This window comes from Crotalus tigris, unplaced genomic scaffold (genome assembly GCF_016545835.1).
Source record: "Crotalus tigris isolate CLP2741 ecotype Arizona unplaced genomic scaffold, ASM1654583v1 scf7180000019784.587516, whole genome shotgun sequence".
Classification (NCBI taxonomy): domain Eukaryota; kingdom Metazoa; phylum Chordata; class Lepidosauria; order Squamata; family Viperidae; genus Crotalus; species Crotalus tigris.
This window is the reverse complement of record NW_024097706.1, coordinates 50,254-68,960: the sequence shown is the minus strand read 5'-3', so window position 1 is coordinate 68,960 and position 18,707 is coordinate 50,254. Positions and strand designations below refer to the sequence as shown.

General features: G+C 38.6%; 1 protein-coding gene across 4 annotated transcripts in view; it reads left to right on the top strand.

The window, feature by feature from the left end:
• The window catches only part of DMXL1 (Dmx like 1), a 105,401-nt gene that overhangs the window by 61,962 nt on the left and 24,732 nt on the right, over positions 1-18,707 (top strand). For all 4 annotated transcript variants that reach the window (XM_039364527.1, XM_039364526.1, XM_039364523.1 and 1 more), the window contains 8 exons: positions 4,196-4,371; positions 4,749-4,882; positions 6,378-6,463; positions 7,480-7,681; positions 14,160-14,277; positions 15,080-15,142; positions 16,771-16,857; positions 18,275-18,396. In XM_039364527.1, coding sequence (XP_039220461.1) covers positions 4,196-4,371; positions 4,749-4,882; positions 6,378-6,463; positions 7,480-7,681; positions 14,160-14,277; positions 15,080-15,142; positions 16,771-16,857; positions 18,275-18,396 — 988 coding nt within the window. The remainder of the gene's footprint in view (positions 1-4,195; positions 4,372-4,748; positions 4,883-6,377; positions 6,464-7,479; positions 7,682-14,159; positions 14,278-15,079; positions 15,143-16,770; positions 16,858-18,274; positions 18,397-18,707) is intronic.

Below are 18,707 nucleotides of genomic sequence, written 5' to 3'. Positions count from 1 at the left end.
CACTGTAAGAGTTCTTGTAACTTCAAAATAAAATGGTAAACCATGTCTAAAGTGTATTTCTTAAAAAAAAAACAATGGGATTTTCATTTTTTATAACATGGTTAAAGTTTGTTGATAATTGTACAGTTAATTTGTTAATAATATTGCCTGCTTAAGTAGCAGATTTATTTCACAATAGGGAAGGTTGAATGGGAATTAAAAATAAGCATATTTTTTAGCCTCTGTATCATGTAACATTTTGTTCAGCTTATTTTCTGCCTCCATTTCAGCATAAGAGTAAGCTTTATTTTATTTAGTTCAAAAACTAATGTTCCGTAGTAAGCAACGCATGTGCATGCTTGTTGTTCTGGCTAAAAGACTTTAAACTGTAATATGTAATATTTGATATAACTTTAGCATTAAGGTAAGTGAGATTTTCATATTTATTCATTAAATAGTTTGATGACTATTTTGAAATAACATTTATTTTCGGTAGAAATGTTTATATATAGACCTAATACAGAGCATTGAAAAAAGACAAAACTTGTATACCAGCAATATGTTTCTAGTTTCTATTATAGTGCATCTCTAAGAATTTATACAATTAAATAAATATTTGTAGCATGAACATTGAATATTTCCAGTCTCATATTTATGCAAAAATAATGATTATGTATTATTTGTTTAAAATGCATCTCAGATATTCTTGGAAACATAACCAAAACGTTACAGGCGAGAATAAAAGCTAGCCATGTTATTGTTTAATTGCAACAATTAAACATAACAGGCATTGATTGATAGTACTTGTTTGTTTTTGTTATAATTAAGTACATAGGTTATAATTGATTTGAAAGATGATATCCTTCATAGATGATGTTGTTGTTAATTGCGAAGTCGTGTCCGACCCGTCGCGACCCCATGGACAATGTTCCTCCAGGTCTTCCTGTCCTCTACCATCTTCTGGAGTCCATTTAAATTCACACATACTGCTTCAGTGACTCCATCCAACCATCTCATTCTCTGTCGTCCCCTTCTGCTATTGCCCTCAATCTTTTCCAACATTAGGCTCTTCTCCAGTGAATCCTTCCTTCTCATTAGGTGGCCAAAGTACTTGAGTTTCAACTTCAGGATCTGGCCTTCTAAAGAGCAGTCGGGGTTGATCTCTTCTAGGACTGACCGGTTTGAACGCCTTGCAGTCCAAGGGACTCGCAGGAGTCTTCTCCAGCACCATAGTTCAAAGGCCTCAATTCTTTGGCGCTCAGCCTTTCTTATGGTCCAACTTTCACAGCCATACATTGCAACTGGGAAAACCATGGCCTGGACTATACGCACTTTTGTTGGCAGGGTGATGTCTCTGCTTTTTAGAATGCTGTCTAGATTTGCCATAGCTTTCCTCCCCAGGAGCAAGCGTCTTTTAATTTCTTGGCTGCAGTCCCCATCTGAGGTGATCTTTGAGCCCAGAAAAATAAAATCTGTCACTACCTCCATTTCTTCCCCATCTATTTGCCAGGAATTGAGAGGGCCGGATGCCATGATTTTGGTTTTCTTAATGTTGAGTTTCAAGCCAACTTTTGCACTCTCCTTCTTCACCCGCATCAAGAGGCTCTTTAGTTCCTCTTCACTTTCTGCCATTAGAGTGGTATCATCTGCATATCTTAGGTTGTTGATATTTCTCCCGGCAATCTTAATTCCAACTTTTGATTCATCTAGCCCTGCCTTTCTCATGATGTGCTCTGCATATAAGTTAAATAGGCAGGGCGACAGTATACAGCCTTGCCGGACTCCTTTTCCAATTTTGAACCAATCAGTGGTTCCGTGTCAGTTCTCACTGTTGCTTCTTGACCCGCATATAGGTTTCTCAAGAGACAAATGAGATGGTCTGGTACTCCCATCTCTTTAAGAACTTGCCACAATTTGTTGTGATCCACACAATCAAAGGCTTTTGCATAGTCAATGAAGCAGAAGTAGATGTTTTTCTGGAACTCCCTAGCTTTCTCCATGATCCAGCGTATGTTGGCAATTTGATCTCTAGTTCCTCTGCCTCTTCGAAATCCTGCCTGTACTTCTGGTAGTTCTCGATCCACATACTGCTGGAGTCTAGCTTGTAGGATTTTAAGCATAACTTTACTAGCATGTGAAATGAGTGCAATGGTGCGATAGTTTGAACATTCTTTGGCATTGCCTTTCTTTGGAATTGGAATGTAAACTGACCTTTTCCAATCCTGTGGCCACTGTTGAGTTTTCCAAATTTGCTGGCAAATTGAGTGTAGCACTTTTACTGCATCGTCTTTTAAGATTTTGAATAGCTCAGCTGGAATACTGTCACCTCCACTAGCTTTGTTGTTGCTCAGATTTTCTAAGGCCCATTTCACTTCACATTCTAGGATGTCTGGTTCGAGGTCATGACCATCTCATTGTGGTTATCTGGGATGTTAAGCTCATTCTTGTATAGTTCTTCTGTGTAGTTTTGCCATCTCTTCTTAATCTCTCTGTCTGTTAGGTCTCTAAGCTCATTCTTGTATAGTTCTTCTTTGCCATCTCTTCATCTCTTCTGCCTCTGTTAGGCTGCCATTTTGGTCCTTTATCATGCCCATCTTTGCATGAAACGTTCCCTTCATATCTCCAATTTTCTTGAAGAGATCTCTGGTCCTCCCTATTCTGTTGTTTTCTTCTATTTCTTTGCACTGTTCATTTAAGAAGGTATTCTTATCTCTTCTAGCCATTCTCTGGAATTCTGTATTCAATTGGGTGTATCTTTCTCTTTCTCCTTTGCCTTTCGCTTCCCTTCTTTCCTCAGCTATTTGCAAAGCTTCCTCAGACAGCCATTTTGCTTTCTTGCATTTCTTTTTCTTTGGGATGGTTTTAGTTGCTACCTCTTGTACAATGTTGCGAACTTCCATCCATAGTTCTTCAGGCACTCTGTCTATCAGATCCATTCCTTAAATCTATTTGTCACCTCTACTGTATATTCATCAGGAATATGATTTAGTTCATACCTGAGTGGCCTAGTGCTTTTCCCTACTTTTTTCAATTTAAGCCTAAATTTTGCAACGAGAAGCTCATGATCTGAGCCACAGTCAGCTCCTGGTCTTGTTTTTACTGACTGTATAGAGCTTCTCCATCTTTGGCTGCAGAGCACATAGTCAATCTGATTTCTATGTTGACCGTCTGGTGATGTCCATGTGTAGAGCCGTCTCTTGGGTTGTTGGAAAAGAGTGTTTGTTATGACCATCGTATTCTCTTGACAAAATTCTATTAGTCTGTGCCCTGCTTCATTTTGTACTCCAAGGCCAAACTTGCCTGTTATTCCGGTTATCTTTTGGCTTCCTACCTTAGCATTCCAATCCCCCATGATGATAAGGACATCATTTTTGGGTGTTAATTCTATAAGGTGCTGTAGGGCTTCATAGAACCGGTCAATTTCATCCTCTTCAGCACCAGTGGTTGGGGCATAGATTTGGACTATTGTGATATTGAATGGTTTGCCTTGGATTCGAATTGAGATCATTCTGTCATTTTGGGGATTGTATCCCAGTATTGCTTTTCCTATTCTTTTATTGACTATGAAGGCTACTCCATTTCTTCTGAGGGATTCTTGCCCACAGTAGTATACCTGATGGTCATCTGAGTTAAATTCACCCATTCCTATCCATTTTAGTTCGCTGATTCCTAAGATGTCGATGTTCATTCTTGTCATCTCTTTTTTGACTACGTCTAGCTTGCCTTGATTCATGGATCTTACATTCCAGGTTCCTATGGAGAAAAAATCTTTACAGCATCGGACTTTCCTTTCACCACCAGATATATCCACAGCTGAGCGTCCTTTCGGCTTTGGCCCAGTCGCTTCATTCTTTCTGGCGCTACTAGTACTAGCCCTCTGCTCTTCCCCAGTAGCATATTGGACACCTTCCGACCTGAGGGGCTCATCTTCCAGCGTCATATCTTTTTTCCTTTTAGTACTGTCCATGGGGTTTTCATGGCAAAGATACTGGAGTGGTTTGCCATTTCCTTCTCCAGTGGATCACATTTTGTCAGAACTCTCTGCTATAACCTGTCCGTCTTGGGTGGCCCTGCACGGCATAGCTTATAGCTTCATTGAGTTACGCAAGCCCCTTCGCCACGACAAGGCAGTAATCCATAAATGATACCCTTCATTTATTTGATGTTTCATTGTCCTATGGTTTTGTTTTGTTTTTTGTTTGTTTTTGTTTTGTAGCCTCTTCTCCTATAGATGATGGTGAGAAGCAAAATAAGCGGTTTAGACTGACATCAAAATCATCATCGAAAGAAAATTCACCTACTACTTTACCTGGAAAAGAACAAGACTGTTCAATTTACAAAGAGAAATTTATTCCTCCTGAACTTAGTATTTGGGACTACTTTATAGCAAAGGTATTTTTTTATGTTGTTAGAAATAAAATTATCCTATTGTCCTTGACAAATGGCGAATCAATCTCTGAGTCATCTCCTTCTTCAAACTTGTACACCTACGAATGATAATCTTTTCAAATATATCCTAATCTCTGCTGAGAAATATTAGGATTAAGCTTGCATTCTTACATTATGCTAAGCCAAAACTGCTTTTGAAGATAATAAAATAAAACATGCTTTGGCCAGTTCTTATGTATTGTTATTATTTTTTTGTTCTGTTTTAATAGTGAGCCCCTAACCAACAATATATATATAATAAATCATATTTAAATAGTAGATATTATTTATTATTTAACCAAATATGTTATGTTTTTTCTTAATCTGTTTTCTTGTTTTAGCCATATCTTGCATCATCTCAAACTAGATTTGAATATGATTCAGATGAAAGTCAGGATAGCAGTGATGAAGATGAAGATGGAGTATTCTTATCAGATTCAAAACTTCAGGAACACTCTAATCCAAATTCATTTAGGTATAAATTATTACTGAATTATATCTACAGTTTTTTTCTTTACACCATTCAAAACAATTTTGCAGGCATGTTTTCATTCATTTTCTTACATTAGGTCATGTTTTGTATGACGCTAATTTAGAGTTTCCCCTAACTTTTGGTTAAGACAGCAGACTAGTAGGAAGAAATCCCTCGGCAGCTTTTGATATTTCAGCAATGTATTGTATATATTCCTTGAATCCTGCAAATTTAACACATTACAGCATTCTCTAGAGAAAATAAAGGTGCAATTTTCAGGTTCTAACTTAGCATAGGCATAAATTTTAATGCAGAAGAAATCATGTAATCCTTTCCCAAAGCTAAAGCTTCTCAAAATTTGTATTGCCATGATTTCTTAAAATTATTAATATATAGGTTTGACTTCTATCCCCTATTCCATGGATAAAACTAATGATTTTATTAGAGTTAGGGTTGGGCAAGAATTAAATATATACTTTTAATAGTTGTACTTCAATGTATATATTAAATAAAATTACTGAAACTTAGAAGTTTATAAACTAAAATTGTTTCATTGGAAATAAATTTGAAAACAAATTTAAAACCACATTTTAATGATAAGGATGAGTTGTCTTACTTTTGCATAATTCCTGAAATCTAGATTTTAATTCATATTTATTTTGGATTATTATTTGTTCTTTGTAGCAGGAACTGTGGAAAATCCAAATTTTGCTGTCAGTTTTTCCAGAAAGAGCAGGTGTGAGTAACTGACAGCAATCCAACTTTGTATGTTCAAATAATAATAAAAAAACAGTGTGTCCCTCCTAAAATTTTTACACAAACTCTTAAAGAGATAATGAGTTTGAGAACTCATATTTTTAGAGTAATAATGAAGAGTATATGGAATGAATTAGAAATTCATTGTTCAAATCTTATTTCAAGAGTGGCCTTGCCTAATTACAATGTTTTATCCAAAAAGAAATTGAACAGCTACTTTATAGGGTTGAAGTATATATGGGGCAGAGGATTCCAGAAGCATTATAATTAGTATTAAATTTAAAATAAATTATTAATTATTTGTGTCTTGATTTGCTCTTATAATGAATTTAGAATAGCATATGCTGCCTTGTAATAGAGCAGCGGTTCTCAACCTATGGGTCGCGACCCCATTTGGGGTCGATCGACCATTTTTCGGGGGTCGCCAAAGGTGGCGATCCGCCATTTTTTGCGGCGCGGTGCACGCGCACCGCGCACGGGGGCGGCGCCGCACATGCGCCGCCACGCATGCGCACTGCGCACGGGGGCGGCACGCACGTCGCGCATGGGGCGGCGCCGTGCACGCGCAGAACGCGCATGGGGGTCGCCGTCACACAAACGTTGAGAAGCACTGTAATAGAGAATGATGTTTACAGTAATAAGTGAAAAAGGAAAACAAGTCTTAGCTAAATAGTTAAATACGCAATATTTTCGGTCTTCAGCAACATTGCTGGAAGAACAATAACATTTTTTTGTCGTTTAGTTGGTTATTGATGCGCTTGGCTATGGTTCAGCTAGTTCTCCGTAATTTGAAAAGTTTCTACCCATTGGCTGGACATGATCTTACAGGTAATTAATTTATTTTTGAGTGTTGATAGACATCATTGTCTGCTTTTATATGGGCACATCACTGTATTCATATAAACTAGAGGTAGAGGTACTGTATGCCAGATATTTTGAGTCTTTTGATAGGTGTGGTCATTTGAAATGACCCAGTTTGATTTGAAATATCGTGTCAAGCTTGTCATGCACATTTTTGAGCTGGGGACAGTGATGGGATTCAGCAAGTTTGCACCAGTTCGGTAGAACCAGTAGCTAACTTTTTGTTGCCCAGGCCCAGAATGGACTTCGGAAGCGGTATCCACACAGAGAACTGGTTGTTCACATATTTGAATCCCATTACTGCTGGGGATCATTCAGAATGATGACAGCCAAGATGGAACATTTGTCAGTAGAATTCAGAACACCTGATATATGATATACATATATGATAATAGATTGTAGGAATATATTAACTGCAAATGTTTAAATTCAGATGGGCTGTCTATTTATTCTCTACAACTTCAGCAGACATTGTTTTCAGACACAACTGCCAATTTACAAACAGCTTCACAATTCATGCAGGGGTGAGATGGGGTGGGTGAGGTGAGGTGAGAAGAGAAATAGGCATTTCTCCCCCTCTCTCAACAATGCTGCTGCAGATGGCAATGTTTCTAGTTCAAGAACTGCTAGGAATTGGGAAAATTTATTTTTCTTTAGAACATTACTAATAGCTGATGCAGACAACCTAAGCATACTTAATGAGAAACTAAATCCTTTTTAACTCAGTAAAATGTTTCTGTTTAGTCTGAAGAGTTCTTACATTGTTTTTCATTCAACGGTATGTTTACTAACTTCAATTTTGATATACATAGCTACTTTTGAAGTTCACAGATATCTTAATGACAAAACATGTCTAGAAGGTTTTTAGTGTTATTAATGTTCTGACAACAGCAACAATTGTGGAAACTGTGGTATAAAACATTCAGAAAATATAATATACTTTAAAGAAAATACTATATTGAATAAAAAAAATCTATCCTTAGAACTTCCAGTTTGTTCACCGCTGTGCCATGCGGTTCTAAAGGCTCTTCAGCGCTGGGAACAAGTTCTTCTCAGACGACTTGAAATGCATGGAGGTCCACCAGAAAACTATATTTCTGTTCACATTTTACAAGATGCCTCATCTTCAGGCCCTGCGCTACTTCGCCACAAAGCTTTGCTAGAGCCAACAAACACTCCTTTCAAGTAAGTTTATACCTTGAACAGATAAAATGCAATTATATTTCCTGTCTATTATTTAGTGAAGTATATGGAATCTCTTGGGAATGCTTATTTTTCATTCACAAATTCACAATTTAGCTCTGCCATTTGTAATCTTATAACTTTTCATTACCATGAACAATGCAAATTATTAAGCTTTGGTTAAGTCACGGCTCAGCAACCCATGTCTCTGGAGCCGCATGCAGCTCTTTGGGCCTTCTCCTGCAGCTCCGGAACTTCCTCCGCCATTTGCAGAGAGAGAGAGAGAGAGAGAGAGGCACTTGTGCTTCCCTTCTTTCTCTCTCCCTCCCTCCCTCCCTCCCTCCCTCCCTCTCTCTCTCTCTCTCGCTCTCTCTGACTTGCGACCTCGTGAGGTCCTGATTGGCCCTGCGGCCAGGCGCCCCGCCCCCTGGGAGAAGTGCAGCCAGGAAGTCCCTTTCCTGGGCTGGCCCTGTCCGAGACGCATATGGCCAGGGAGACTCGCAGGGCAGTTCTGCGATCCCCCCTGGGAACGGCCTGCTGGAGCCTCTGCTGAGCAGGCCGACGCTCCCGCAAGCTGCGGCCCCAGGAAAGGGGTCTGACCCGTTTAGGCTCAGCGTTGCTCTGTCTCCCAAGCCCTGAAGGCGCACGGCTCGCTTTGAACAGGAAGGCCCTCGAAGTCCCGCGCTTCCCCCTGAAGCCCACCGGGAGATGGGAGGGGAGGCAACGGCAGCTGCACTCTCAAGGGACCTCTCGCCAGCCCAGTGGATCTGCTGGGGCTGGCGATCCCCACTCGGAAAAGGGAGGTAGACAATGATCCCCTGCGGGGGAAGCTTGCTCTGTCCTTCCTGTTTCTGAAAAGAGGAGGTTACCCAACTGGAGCGGGATGACCCCTCCCCAGCCCATCCCCACACCTGCCGGGGTCCCACGGCTTCCTGCCCCTCGGGCACTGTAGAGCCCCAGAGCCAGAGGGAAGAAGGACCACCTGGAAGGATCGGCGCATGTTGGCCAGGGGAGTTCCTCTCCTTGGGGTAAGGGGTCCTGAGAGCCTGGCTCCCCCCACGGCCCGGTGCTGGGCTTTCCCCCCCCTGAGTATCCTGCAGGCTGGTTTGCAGAGGGGACTGTGATGGGGTCTCCAGATGGGCAGGGTAGGGAATTGGGTCTGGGCTGGGTCTTCTGTCAGACCCCAGGCCGGGTGTCCCAGAAAACTGCGGTGTCTCCAAGTCCGTTGATTTACCAGCGAGCCACCGCCTCCTTGTCTCCTGCCCTTGCTGCATCTCCTGTGGAGACGCATTTGCGTCTCTGTGTCTCTCTCTGCCACTCAAAGCCATCTTGCAGCTCAATCCTTGAAGCGGTTTCAAGGCCCCTTCATTGCCAAGCATCCCCATGGAAGTCAGTGGAGGTCCGCGGCAACTCGAAAGGCCAAGGGACCCACCTGGCTGAGTTTGGACAAAAGATCAGGCAAGATCCCGTTCCAACCATTGCTACTTTGACCAGGAGAGACCCGCACTAATCAATCCTCCTGCTCATTGATCTGTGTTGATGCCAAAGCCGAGGAGGCAAAGGCGGTGGCTTGCCGGTAAAACCAAAGGACTCGGAAGCGCCACGGCTGGCCTTTTGAGTCGCTGTGGACGTCCATTGAGTTCCATGGGGACACTTGGCAATGAAGGGGCCGATTGAAATTGCTTCAATGATCGAGCTGCAGTATGGCTATGAGTGGGAGAGAGAGAGAGACACAGAGAGTCGCAAATGCATCTCCACAGGAGATGCAGCAAGGGCAGGAGATGAGGAGGAGTCAGCTATGTCTGTGCACAAGACCCAAAAGCTTTCTTCCTCTCCCTGATCTTGCCTTTCTTGCTCTTGCTGGGTTTCCTCAACCTCCACCCCGTTTTATTTCAACTCCACCACCGCCTCCCTCTTTTGCAAAGTTGACATTCCGGGAACACAGAGCTCGCTTCGCTTTTGGAATCATTTGGTAAAGTTTGAAGGAGAGGCCGCCTGCTCCCACCTTCCACAGAGCAGAACTGCTGCTTCCTCACTCTCCCAGCGAGAAAACCCTAGAGAGCTGGAAGAAATCCTTTCTCCCACTTTCCGCTTCTCATTCTCTCTTTTCCGAGCACCCCTCCCAGAGTGAGCCAGAAGCCTCAACTCCAGCCTCCTGTAGCAGGCTGAGATAGGCGAGCCCGAGTAGCCGTTTGCTACCGCCTCGGAAGATTTGCCGCAGCAGCTCCTTCTCCCCATCGGCCTCCTCCTCCGCTCCCTGGGAACCTTCACGCCAAAAGGCAGAAAGAAGAAAGTCACAGAAAGGGAGAGCGCGGGGAGGGGAGGAGAAACCAGGACAGCAGAGCCATCCATACCAGAGCTGGATGGGGGGGCAGGGCCGGTGCATGTCTCGCCTTAAGCTCCACTCTTCAATCAAGCCCCTTGTTTTGCGTGTGCACGCGCACGCACACACATATTTTGCAGCTCCCAGATTTTTTTTGTGTGGGGGAAACGGGTACAAGTGGCTCTTTCACTGTTTCAGGTTACCGACCCCTGGGTTAAGTAATTAAACGAAAACATAAGAGATATAAAACTAGGGCCTTGAAAATGATAAGGAAGGAGTTCTTTGACTGAAAACAAGTCTTCCATCAAGAGCAACCATGGATAACGGAGTAGAATTAAGAGGGGGAAAAAAATCGACTTTGAGATTGACAAGACCTCCAAAAGAAGGTTGAATGCTTGAGTGATTCCCACAACAAGAAATATATATTTTTATAATTTTTATAAATTATAAATTTTATAATTTTCAGATTTTAGGTAACCAAGTTTTCCCATCTCAATTCATAACAGATTCTAATATCCAAAATACTCCTTTTATCTATTTGAATATAATCTTGTTCTATTTCCTAAAAGTTATCCATTTCCCACCATATTAAATCATCTACTTAATAATACAATATCCCCTTTAATAAATCAAAACCATTGTATATATTACCTGGGTTAATCAATAAATCAAACATATTCATGATAATTATTTTTTCTTTTAGGTCTAATTTTTAAATATTAAACAGATAAAATCCTTATTTTCAGCTAATTTCCAGATATTTTATATCTAATGACCAGAATTCCCCTTATCTCAACTTCTCTCTTTAATCCTCTAATTAATAATATGAAATCCCCTCTAATAAATCAAAACCCCAATTTTCTTCAGCCTTATTCTGGCTTTCTTTGCCAACTAGGCTTCCATATCAGTGCTTTTAGATCAGCGATTCTCAATCTTTGTGTGACGGCGACCCCGTCACACGAACGCACCACGCATGCGCGGCGTGCCGCGCATGCGCGGCGCCGCCCCCTGGGGGGAAAATAGCGGATCGCGTTGTTTCGCGACCCCTGTAAAATGGTCGATCGCGACCCATAGGTTGAGAACCGCTGTTTTAGATCGTCAAATAGATCTCCCTCTATTATTATATATATTATTTGAAATAAAGGAGACCATTTAATTGCCATTTTTTTTGAAGGACTAGCCCATTTGTATTCATAAAGTTGTCTCCCTATTATTCCAATTCCCCATGATTGCCCTGATATGTTTATTTTCCATTCAATCTGTTCTTCTTCTTTTTCAAATTTCTTCTGATTTATATAGAAAGTCTTTTCCATTTTCAGTGTTGTCACTCCCTTTTCTGAATTTTCCATTAACGGAATTAATGGAATTTGTTGGTCAATTGAGTCTTCTGTCTTAATATTTGATTGTTCCACTTCTTCTGTTATCTTCTGCATTGTTAGTTCTTTGGTTGTAGTCAAAGTATGAGTTTGTGTATCTAAGTTGGCGTCTTGATCTTTTATGTTAGGTTTTATTTTATCACAAGCTGAAAGAATGGTTTCATCTATTGCTTTTAACATGGAAAGGTTCTTTTCCTGGTCTTCATCCATCTCTTTCACGTGTTTATAAATAGTCTTTATAGTAGAAGTCGTTTGTCAAGCAAGATTTTATAGTGCAAGGTATTTCATCATCTCATATAGTAACCAATATTCCTCAAATAAAGAGATAGGAAGGCAATTCCCCGCATATAACTCTGAAAGCCAGTAAAGGTTTACATTCATAGTTCAAGTAGGCCAGTTATGCCGCCCAGCTGTTCTCTTACAGCTGAGTTTCTCACAGGTGGTACCAAGGTCAAAAGAGTCTTATCTAAGATCTGGACTTCAAGCCAAGTCTCTGTTAGGAAATAAAAAGTTGTAATACCAAACTTCGCCACAATATGTCACTGATGCCATTTAAGATTTTTTAAGTCCAAATTTTTTCCAATTTTATTTCTTTTTTGTAGATAAAAGCAAACGTCTCCAATAAAAATAGGAAAATTTTTGGTCCCCAAGTTTCAGGAATATATAAATCCAATTAGATTAAAGTTCTTTTAATACTTTAATTCCCCTGGGTAGTCAGTCACCACTATTCTTAGAAGGTGGGATAAAAATTCTCTTCCCTCTCTTCTCACAGGGGGAAAGATACTTCAGGCAGCTTTTACAGGAAAAGAAAGTACTTAGGATCTCACCCAGTTTCATCCATATTGCTTTCAAAGTGCTTGGTGGTAAGTTTGACTTTGGTTGTCTGCAGCCTAGTAACAGGCCATATTACTATGGCTGGTCTTTCCTCCGCCAGTTTGGAGGGCTGCCCCAGATCAAGTGGAAGGGCTGCCACCCTCTCAAGATCAAGCAGGGGTCTCCTCCTTGCTCATCACCCCTACAGGGCGACTTTTGACCCTCTCCAGGGTCCCTCAGCGGAGCGAAACCAAAGTCAAAGTTTGCTTCCAGCGGCCGCAACGATCGCAATGGCAAACCTGAAGCCCTTGCAAACTCAATTTTTGTTCGTTTGTCTAATTCATTTTTATTTCCCTTACTGGCAAACAGACAATTTTCTTTGTAAAAACTTAAATTTGATGGGTAATATCTATATACTCTAAAACAGTGATGGCGAACCTATGGCACGGATGCCGGAGGCGGCATTCAGAGCCCTCTCTGTGGACACATGCGCCATTCGCCTCAGTTCTAGGCCTTCGGCTGGGTTTTATAAAATCTTTTCGCTTTAGGCCTCCGCCGCCATGTGCAAAAAAAAAAAGTTCAATCAGTCAATTTCAACTTTTCACGGGGGAACAAAAGTTCTTGCAAAGTTGGAATTGATTGATTGAACTTTTTAGTCCCACCCAGTCTGCCGTTACCACCGCAGTCATGCCCACCCAATGGGCCACACCCAGCCCATGGGCCACACCCACTCGGCACCCTACAATGCATAAGTGGGTTTTCGGTTGCAGTTTGGCACTCAGTCTCTAAAAAGTTCGCCACCACTGTTCTAAAAGCTTCTTTAATTCTTGGAAGCTTCTCTTATTCGTATAAACATTTTTGAATTGTATAGCAAAATAGATCGTGTTTTAGGTAACATTTATGTAGAAATATCATAGATATATAAAACACTGGCAGCCATGTAAAAGAGGATGAGTTAAGAGCTAAAGCGTTTAGTTCAGAATCTCTGAGTGAGCTTTGGCGCAGTGGTTAGAATGCAGTATTGCAGGCTAATTCTGCTGACTGCTAGCAGTTTGATTCTTACCGGCTCAAGGTTGACTCAGCCTTACATCTTTCCGAGGTCGGTAAAATGAGGACCCAGATGTTGGGAGCAATATGCTGACTATAAACTGCTTAGAGGGGACTGTAAAGCTCTATGAAGCAATATATAAGTCCAAGTGCAATTGCTACTGCTATTTTAAGGATTAAATGAGAGTTTTGTGATCCTTACCCAGTCCTTAAGCACACTATTATTCTAATTTAAAACATGAGTCATGCTTTCAGCTTCCACCATTTAATCAATAGATATCAGTAAAAAGCAGCTGCTGGGAAAACAGTTTTAATTATTTCTTCCTGAGTATTCTTTGACCATTTCTAAAACTATTCAATAATTGCTATTAATGGGAGCTGAACAGAAAAGATGATTATGTATGTTGGCTTATAAAATACATTACTTAAGTAAATTTCTTTAGTCTCACAACCATCCGATTTTGCATGTTATAAATTAATTATGTCATATACAGTATACAAACATTTTTGTAGTTCTTCAATAAAATAATTCAGTTGGATCAGCAGACTCTGCTTATGCTGTACTTATTACAATTATAGAAATTATTGTTGAGAAGAATAAAATAGATGATGTACTGGATAATGTCAGATATATTAAGTTTTACTTGCATTTGTGCTATTTCCTTTCTATGTCTGAGGAATATTTGCAACAGGTATCTTCAACCTAAATGTCATTGTTCTCTAAAACACTGAGAATTTTATTCAAGAAGTGTGTATATAGCAGAATACCTGTTAGAATGAAGAAGTTAATGTTTCTCATTAAAATTTCTGATTTTACAGTTTTCTGCTTTCAATTATCAATACATATACGAATGTATATAAAATTTATCAACTGTATTTGTTTGAAATTATATCACATGTTAAAAATGATTCTCATTTTTAGATCCAAAAGTCATTATGCATTATCTGTAAAAAGACTTTGGCAATACCTCATTAAACAAGAAATGGTCCAAGAAACCTTCATCAGAAACATATTTGCCAAAAGAAAGTGTTTAAATGAGGTTAGTGTTATATGTTTATGTAGAAATTAAAATCCATTAATTACAATTTAATTAAGCTACTCTTTTTTTTCCAGATTTAAAATTTTACTACTGTTCTATAGAAATAAATTCCAAAACATTTTCCCCTAGGAATCTTGTAATAGAAAAGGCAAAGATATTGCATATAACTAATTGCAATCCTCTGTGGTTTATTGAATCATTGGATTATATTATTGGCAATTACGAAAAAGAAATATTCATGTTAGCTATCTCTATAACGTGATACAAAATAATATATGATTGACTACTTTGTCTGCTGTTTTCATGCATTATCTTTTTGGTTTATTCCAAGTAAACAAAAGACACCAGTAATAACTTCATCAGCTATTCCCCTTTCCTTTTTTTCATGGCTGCTGTACGATCCATGCTATGATTAATAATTCTTGACTCATTGGTTATAGTATCTGAGCTTTTGCCTCTTTAATTCAGTGTTCAGCACAGATCTAATTATGTCTGGTTTTGGGGGAAAAAAGGACAGAATTCTATTTTTCTTTAAAAAAATTTGAACCGTCATACATGTAAAATTCTAGCCAGATTATAGCTGCGTAACCTCTGAAAAAGCTAGTACATATATTATCTACATGTAAAGATACTTATTTAACTATTTTAAAAAATGGGGGAAATTACGCTGACTATAGGTAATTTCAAAAATGGGTTCTACTATATATGTTTACCTTGCATATTGTTCCATATTATTAATATATCAATTTTTAATTTTTCATCTAGTTCTTTCTGTTGTTGTTTTTTTTCCTTTTGGATTTAGTCATTAGAAGACCAAGCTGAACTTACCAAAACTAGTTCAGGAGAAGAATCGGGAATTAATAAGGTATGTATCATAATAATAAGAGATGTATGTTAATTATCCTAAAAGGTTTCTAGAAAATCTTTTAGTATCTTATATATAATATATTAATCAAACCAAATTTGCTAAAATCTACAATCAACTGGCTTTTTATCTAAGCAGTATACTAGTGTGCAGATAGTCCTCCACTTACAATCATTTATTTAGCGACTATTCAAAGTTACAATGGCACTGAAAAAAGTGACTTTTGACCAGTTTTTACACTTACGATCATTGCAGCATCCCTATCATCATATGATGGAAATTCAGGCTCTTGGAAACTAGCATGCCTTTATGACAGTTGCACTGCCTTGGGGTCATGTGATCACCATTTGTAACATTCCCAGCTGGCTTCCTCCAAGCAAAGTCAATGGGGGAAGCCACATTTGCTTAAGCACCATCTTGATTCACTTAACAACTGCAGTGATTCACTTTTACAATAATGGCAAAAAAGATTGTAAAATGGGGTACAATTCATTTAACTGCCTTGCTCAGCAATAGAAATTTTGGGCTCAATTGTTGTTAAGTTGAGGAATAAATACCTGTACAGAATTGTACAATATTCATTAAGGCCATGAAGACCTAGTTATATGTCTGGCCCTGATCCCCGAATGTGTTTAGAATCCCATATCTTAGTTTATCAATATGTATGGCAATATTTTTACTCAGAGACCATGTACATTTAATAATAATAATAATAATAATAATAATAATAATAATAATAAAGTTGGAAGGGACCTTGGAGGTCATCGAGTCCAACCTCCTGCTCAGGCAGGAACCTTACACCATTTCAGACAAATGGCTGTCCAGTCTCTTCTTAAAAACTTCCAGTGTTGGAGCTTCACCGCTTCTGGAGGCAGGTTGTTCCATTAGTTAATTGTTCTAACTGTCAGGAAGTTTCTCCTTAGTTCTAAGTTGTTTCTCTCCTTGATCAGTTTTCATCCGTTGTTTCTCGTCCTGCCTTCAGGCGCCTTGGAGAATAGCTTGACTCCCTCTTCTTTGTGGCAGCCCCTGAGATATTGGAAGACTGCTTGTCCTTCTCTTCGTTAAACTAGACATACCCAATTCCAGCAACCGTTCCTTTATGTTTTAGCCTCCAGTCCCCTAATCATCTTTGTTGCTCTACTCTGTACTCTTTCTAGAATCTCAGCATCTTTTTTACATCGTGGTGACCAAAACTGCAGTATTCCAACATGGCTTTTTACTGTTTTGTATTTTTATGATACACGCCACCAGAGTCACTTGTTGAGATGGGTGACTAGAGAAATTAAATAAATATTGTACTTAACAAATTTCAAGCACTTACATGATTAGTGCTAAGTAATAAATGAGATATTTCTTAGCCTCAGCTTATATTTTAGGAATTTTCACTACCATTTTCTAGTTTTTTAGGTCAACGAACTGAATTTAATCTGAATGAATGATTACATAGAGGTAGGATCCCCACCAAAATGTTTTTATTAGTCTATCTTGAATTTATAATTATGTTTAATTAGGATAGATATATTACTGATTAATATTTATCATTTAGTTTTTGGCATGATCTAAAAGATCAAAGCTTATTGTTGTGTTGTATTGTGCATGCTACCCTTTCAATTTTCTTTTTAACACAGATAGAGAATGATGCAGGATCTCCTGCAAGTAAAGCAAGAATTATCCATAAAGAGTCTGACATTATTACTGCCTTTGCTGTCAATAAGGTATACACAAATGGAGTTGGGGGAATACTCCTTGAATATTTTGAAATGTTGTAACTTACATCCATATGAAGGAAATGCTACTGAACTTGCAACTAGAGGATCTACATTAAATTATTACTTCGTAGTAAAGATTTTTGGTTCTACAACACAAAAGGGCACTGACATCTTCCTTGAATATAGTTTTTATTTTTATTGTTTACATTGTTTACATTTAGAAACCACCCACCTCCCTCACAGAGGGACCCTGAGTGATATACAAATGGAATGTTAAAAATATATAAAATATTATAAACACAGAAACTGAATACTGTATAAATATTTAACACAGGGCAAGAATATATTTACGAAATTAGCAGCAGGACAAAAATTAGTGTAGTTGAACTATATGGGGAATTTTAAGTGGGAAGTAATTTATGTTTAAAAAATTATAAAACTGATAATTTATATTATAACTAGGTATCGTCAGTGAGCTGGAGATGCCATGGAAATTTTAGGAACTATTCTTAGGAACCATTTCATTAAATTAAATTCTATATGATAAGAGTTTCTGTTTGTCAGTAAACTTTGGGCAGAACTGATAACATCAGTCCTGCTAGTTAACTCTAGATGTAAGTCATGTTACCCCTGAAGAAAGTGGCTCATGATTTGGGGTCTTGTGGAATTTATACCCATAATTGAGCAGCTTATGGAAGCCCTTGTAATAGCTGGTATGCCAGTTACAACCTTATTTAGATGTCCTGGCAACAGTAACACATACCCAGATCACCATCCAGTAGTGTATTTTACGTAAGGCTGATGCCTTGGAGACAGTTCAGAAACCTCAGCTATTCAGCCTTATTTTAATTTCATATTATGTATATTAAATATTATATTTATAATATATTATATTATAAAAACTGTTGATAGGACAATCTCACAATTGCAGAATAACATCAATTTAAAAATATTGCATAGATTGATAATAGTATTGTGTGCCTCTTCAAATTGCTGACCATTACTTAAAAGCCCAACATAATACAGGAATAAGCTATATCAGGAATTGTCTTGCTGAAATTTAATCTGCCATTCTTGCTGATCCCATTAATTCTTTAATGCTAGGTGGCAGGCCTTTCCAACAGTAGAAATGAGAATGTGTTTCTCAAATGTATTTGGTCCCATCCTTCATAGCAGTTCCCAAGGCTGTTTAAAGTGTTATTCAAATGTGCCTTTAGTCCAAGTTGACTATGTACCTATTGTAGCTTTGTATAATTCTGCTTTCAGTATACCTTAGTTGATTCTCTGGTTTCTCTTCAGATTGTATAGATCTTTTGTCCTTTTACGTTAATTGATTCTTGATTTTATTCTTGCCTTGAGTCTGGATATGCAGATTGGGGCCATATACAGACATTGTGAAAAAATATGTATTTGTGCATTTTAGGCCAACAGGAATTGTATTGCAATAGCCTCAAGCCATGAAATTCAAGAACTAGATGTTTCTGGAATTTTAGCAACTCAGATCTACACTTGGGTTGATGATGACATTGAAGTGGAAGCTAAAGGGTATTTCTTTTTATTGTATTTTTTGCCATATCAATGATATCCTATTGAAATACTGACATAAATAATGATCTACAGTATCTTCTGTTTTTTTGTAAAACTTTTGAATCTCATGTCCATTTCTTTAGTAAACTTCAGCTCATACATCATTCTGTTTGTCTTACTAACCTTAACTTCCTGATAACTAGATCTGACTTACTGTGTTATTAAAAACACTTCTTTTGTTTCTGAATCCAATTTTATCAACTCATTATAAATTCTTTTAATATGAGCAAATTTCTGATCTTTAATCTGAATTACCAAATTTTCATCTG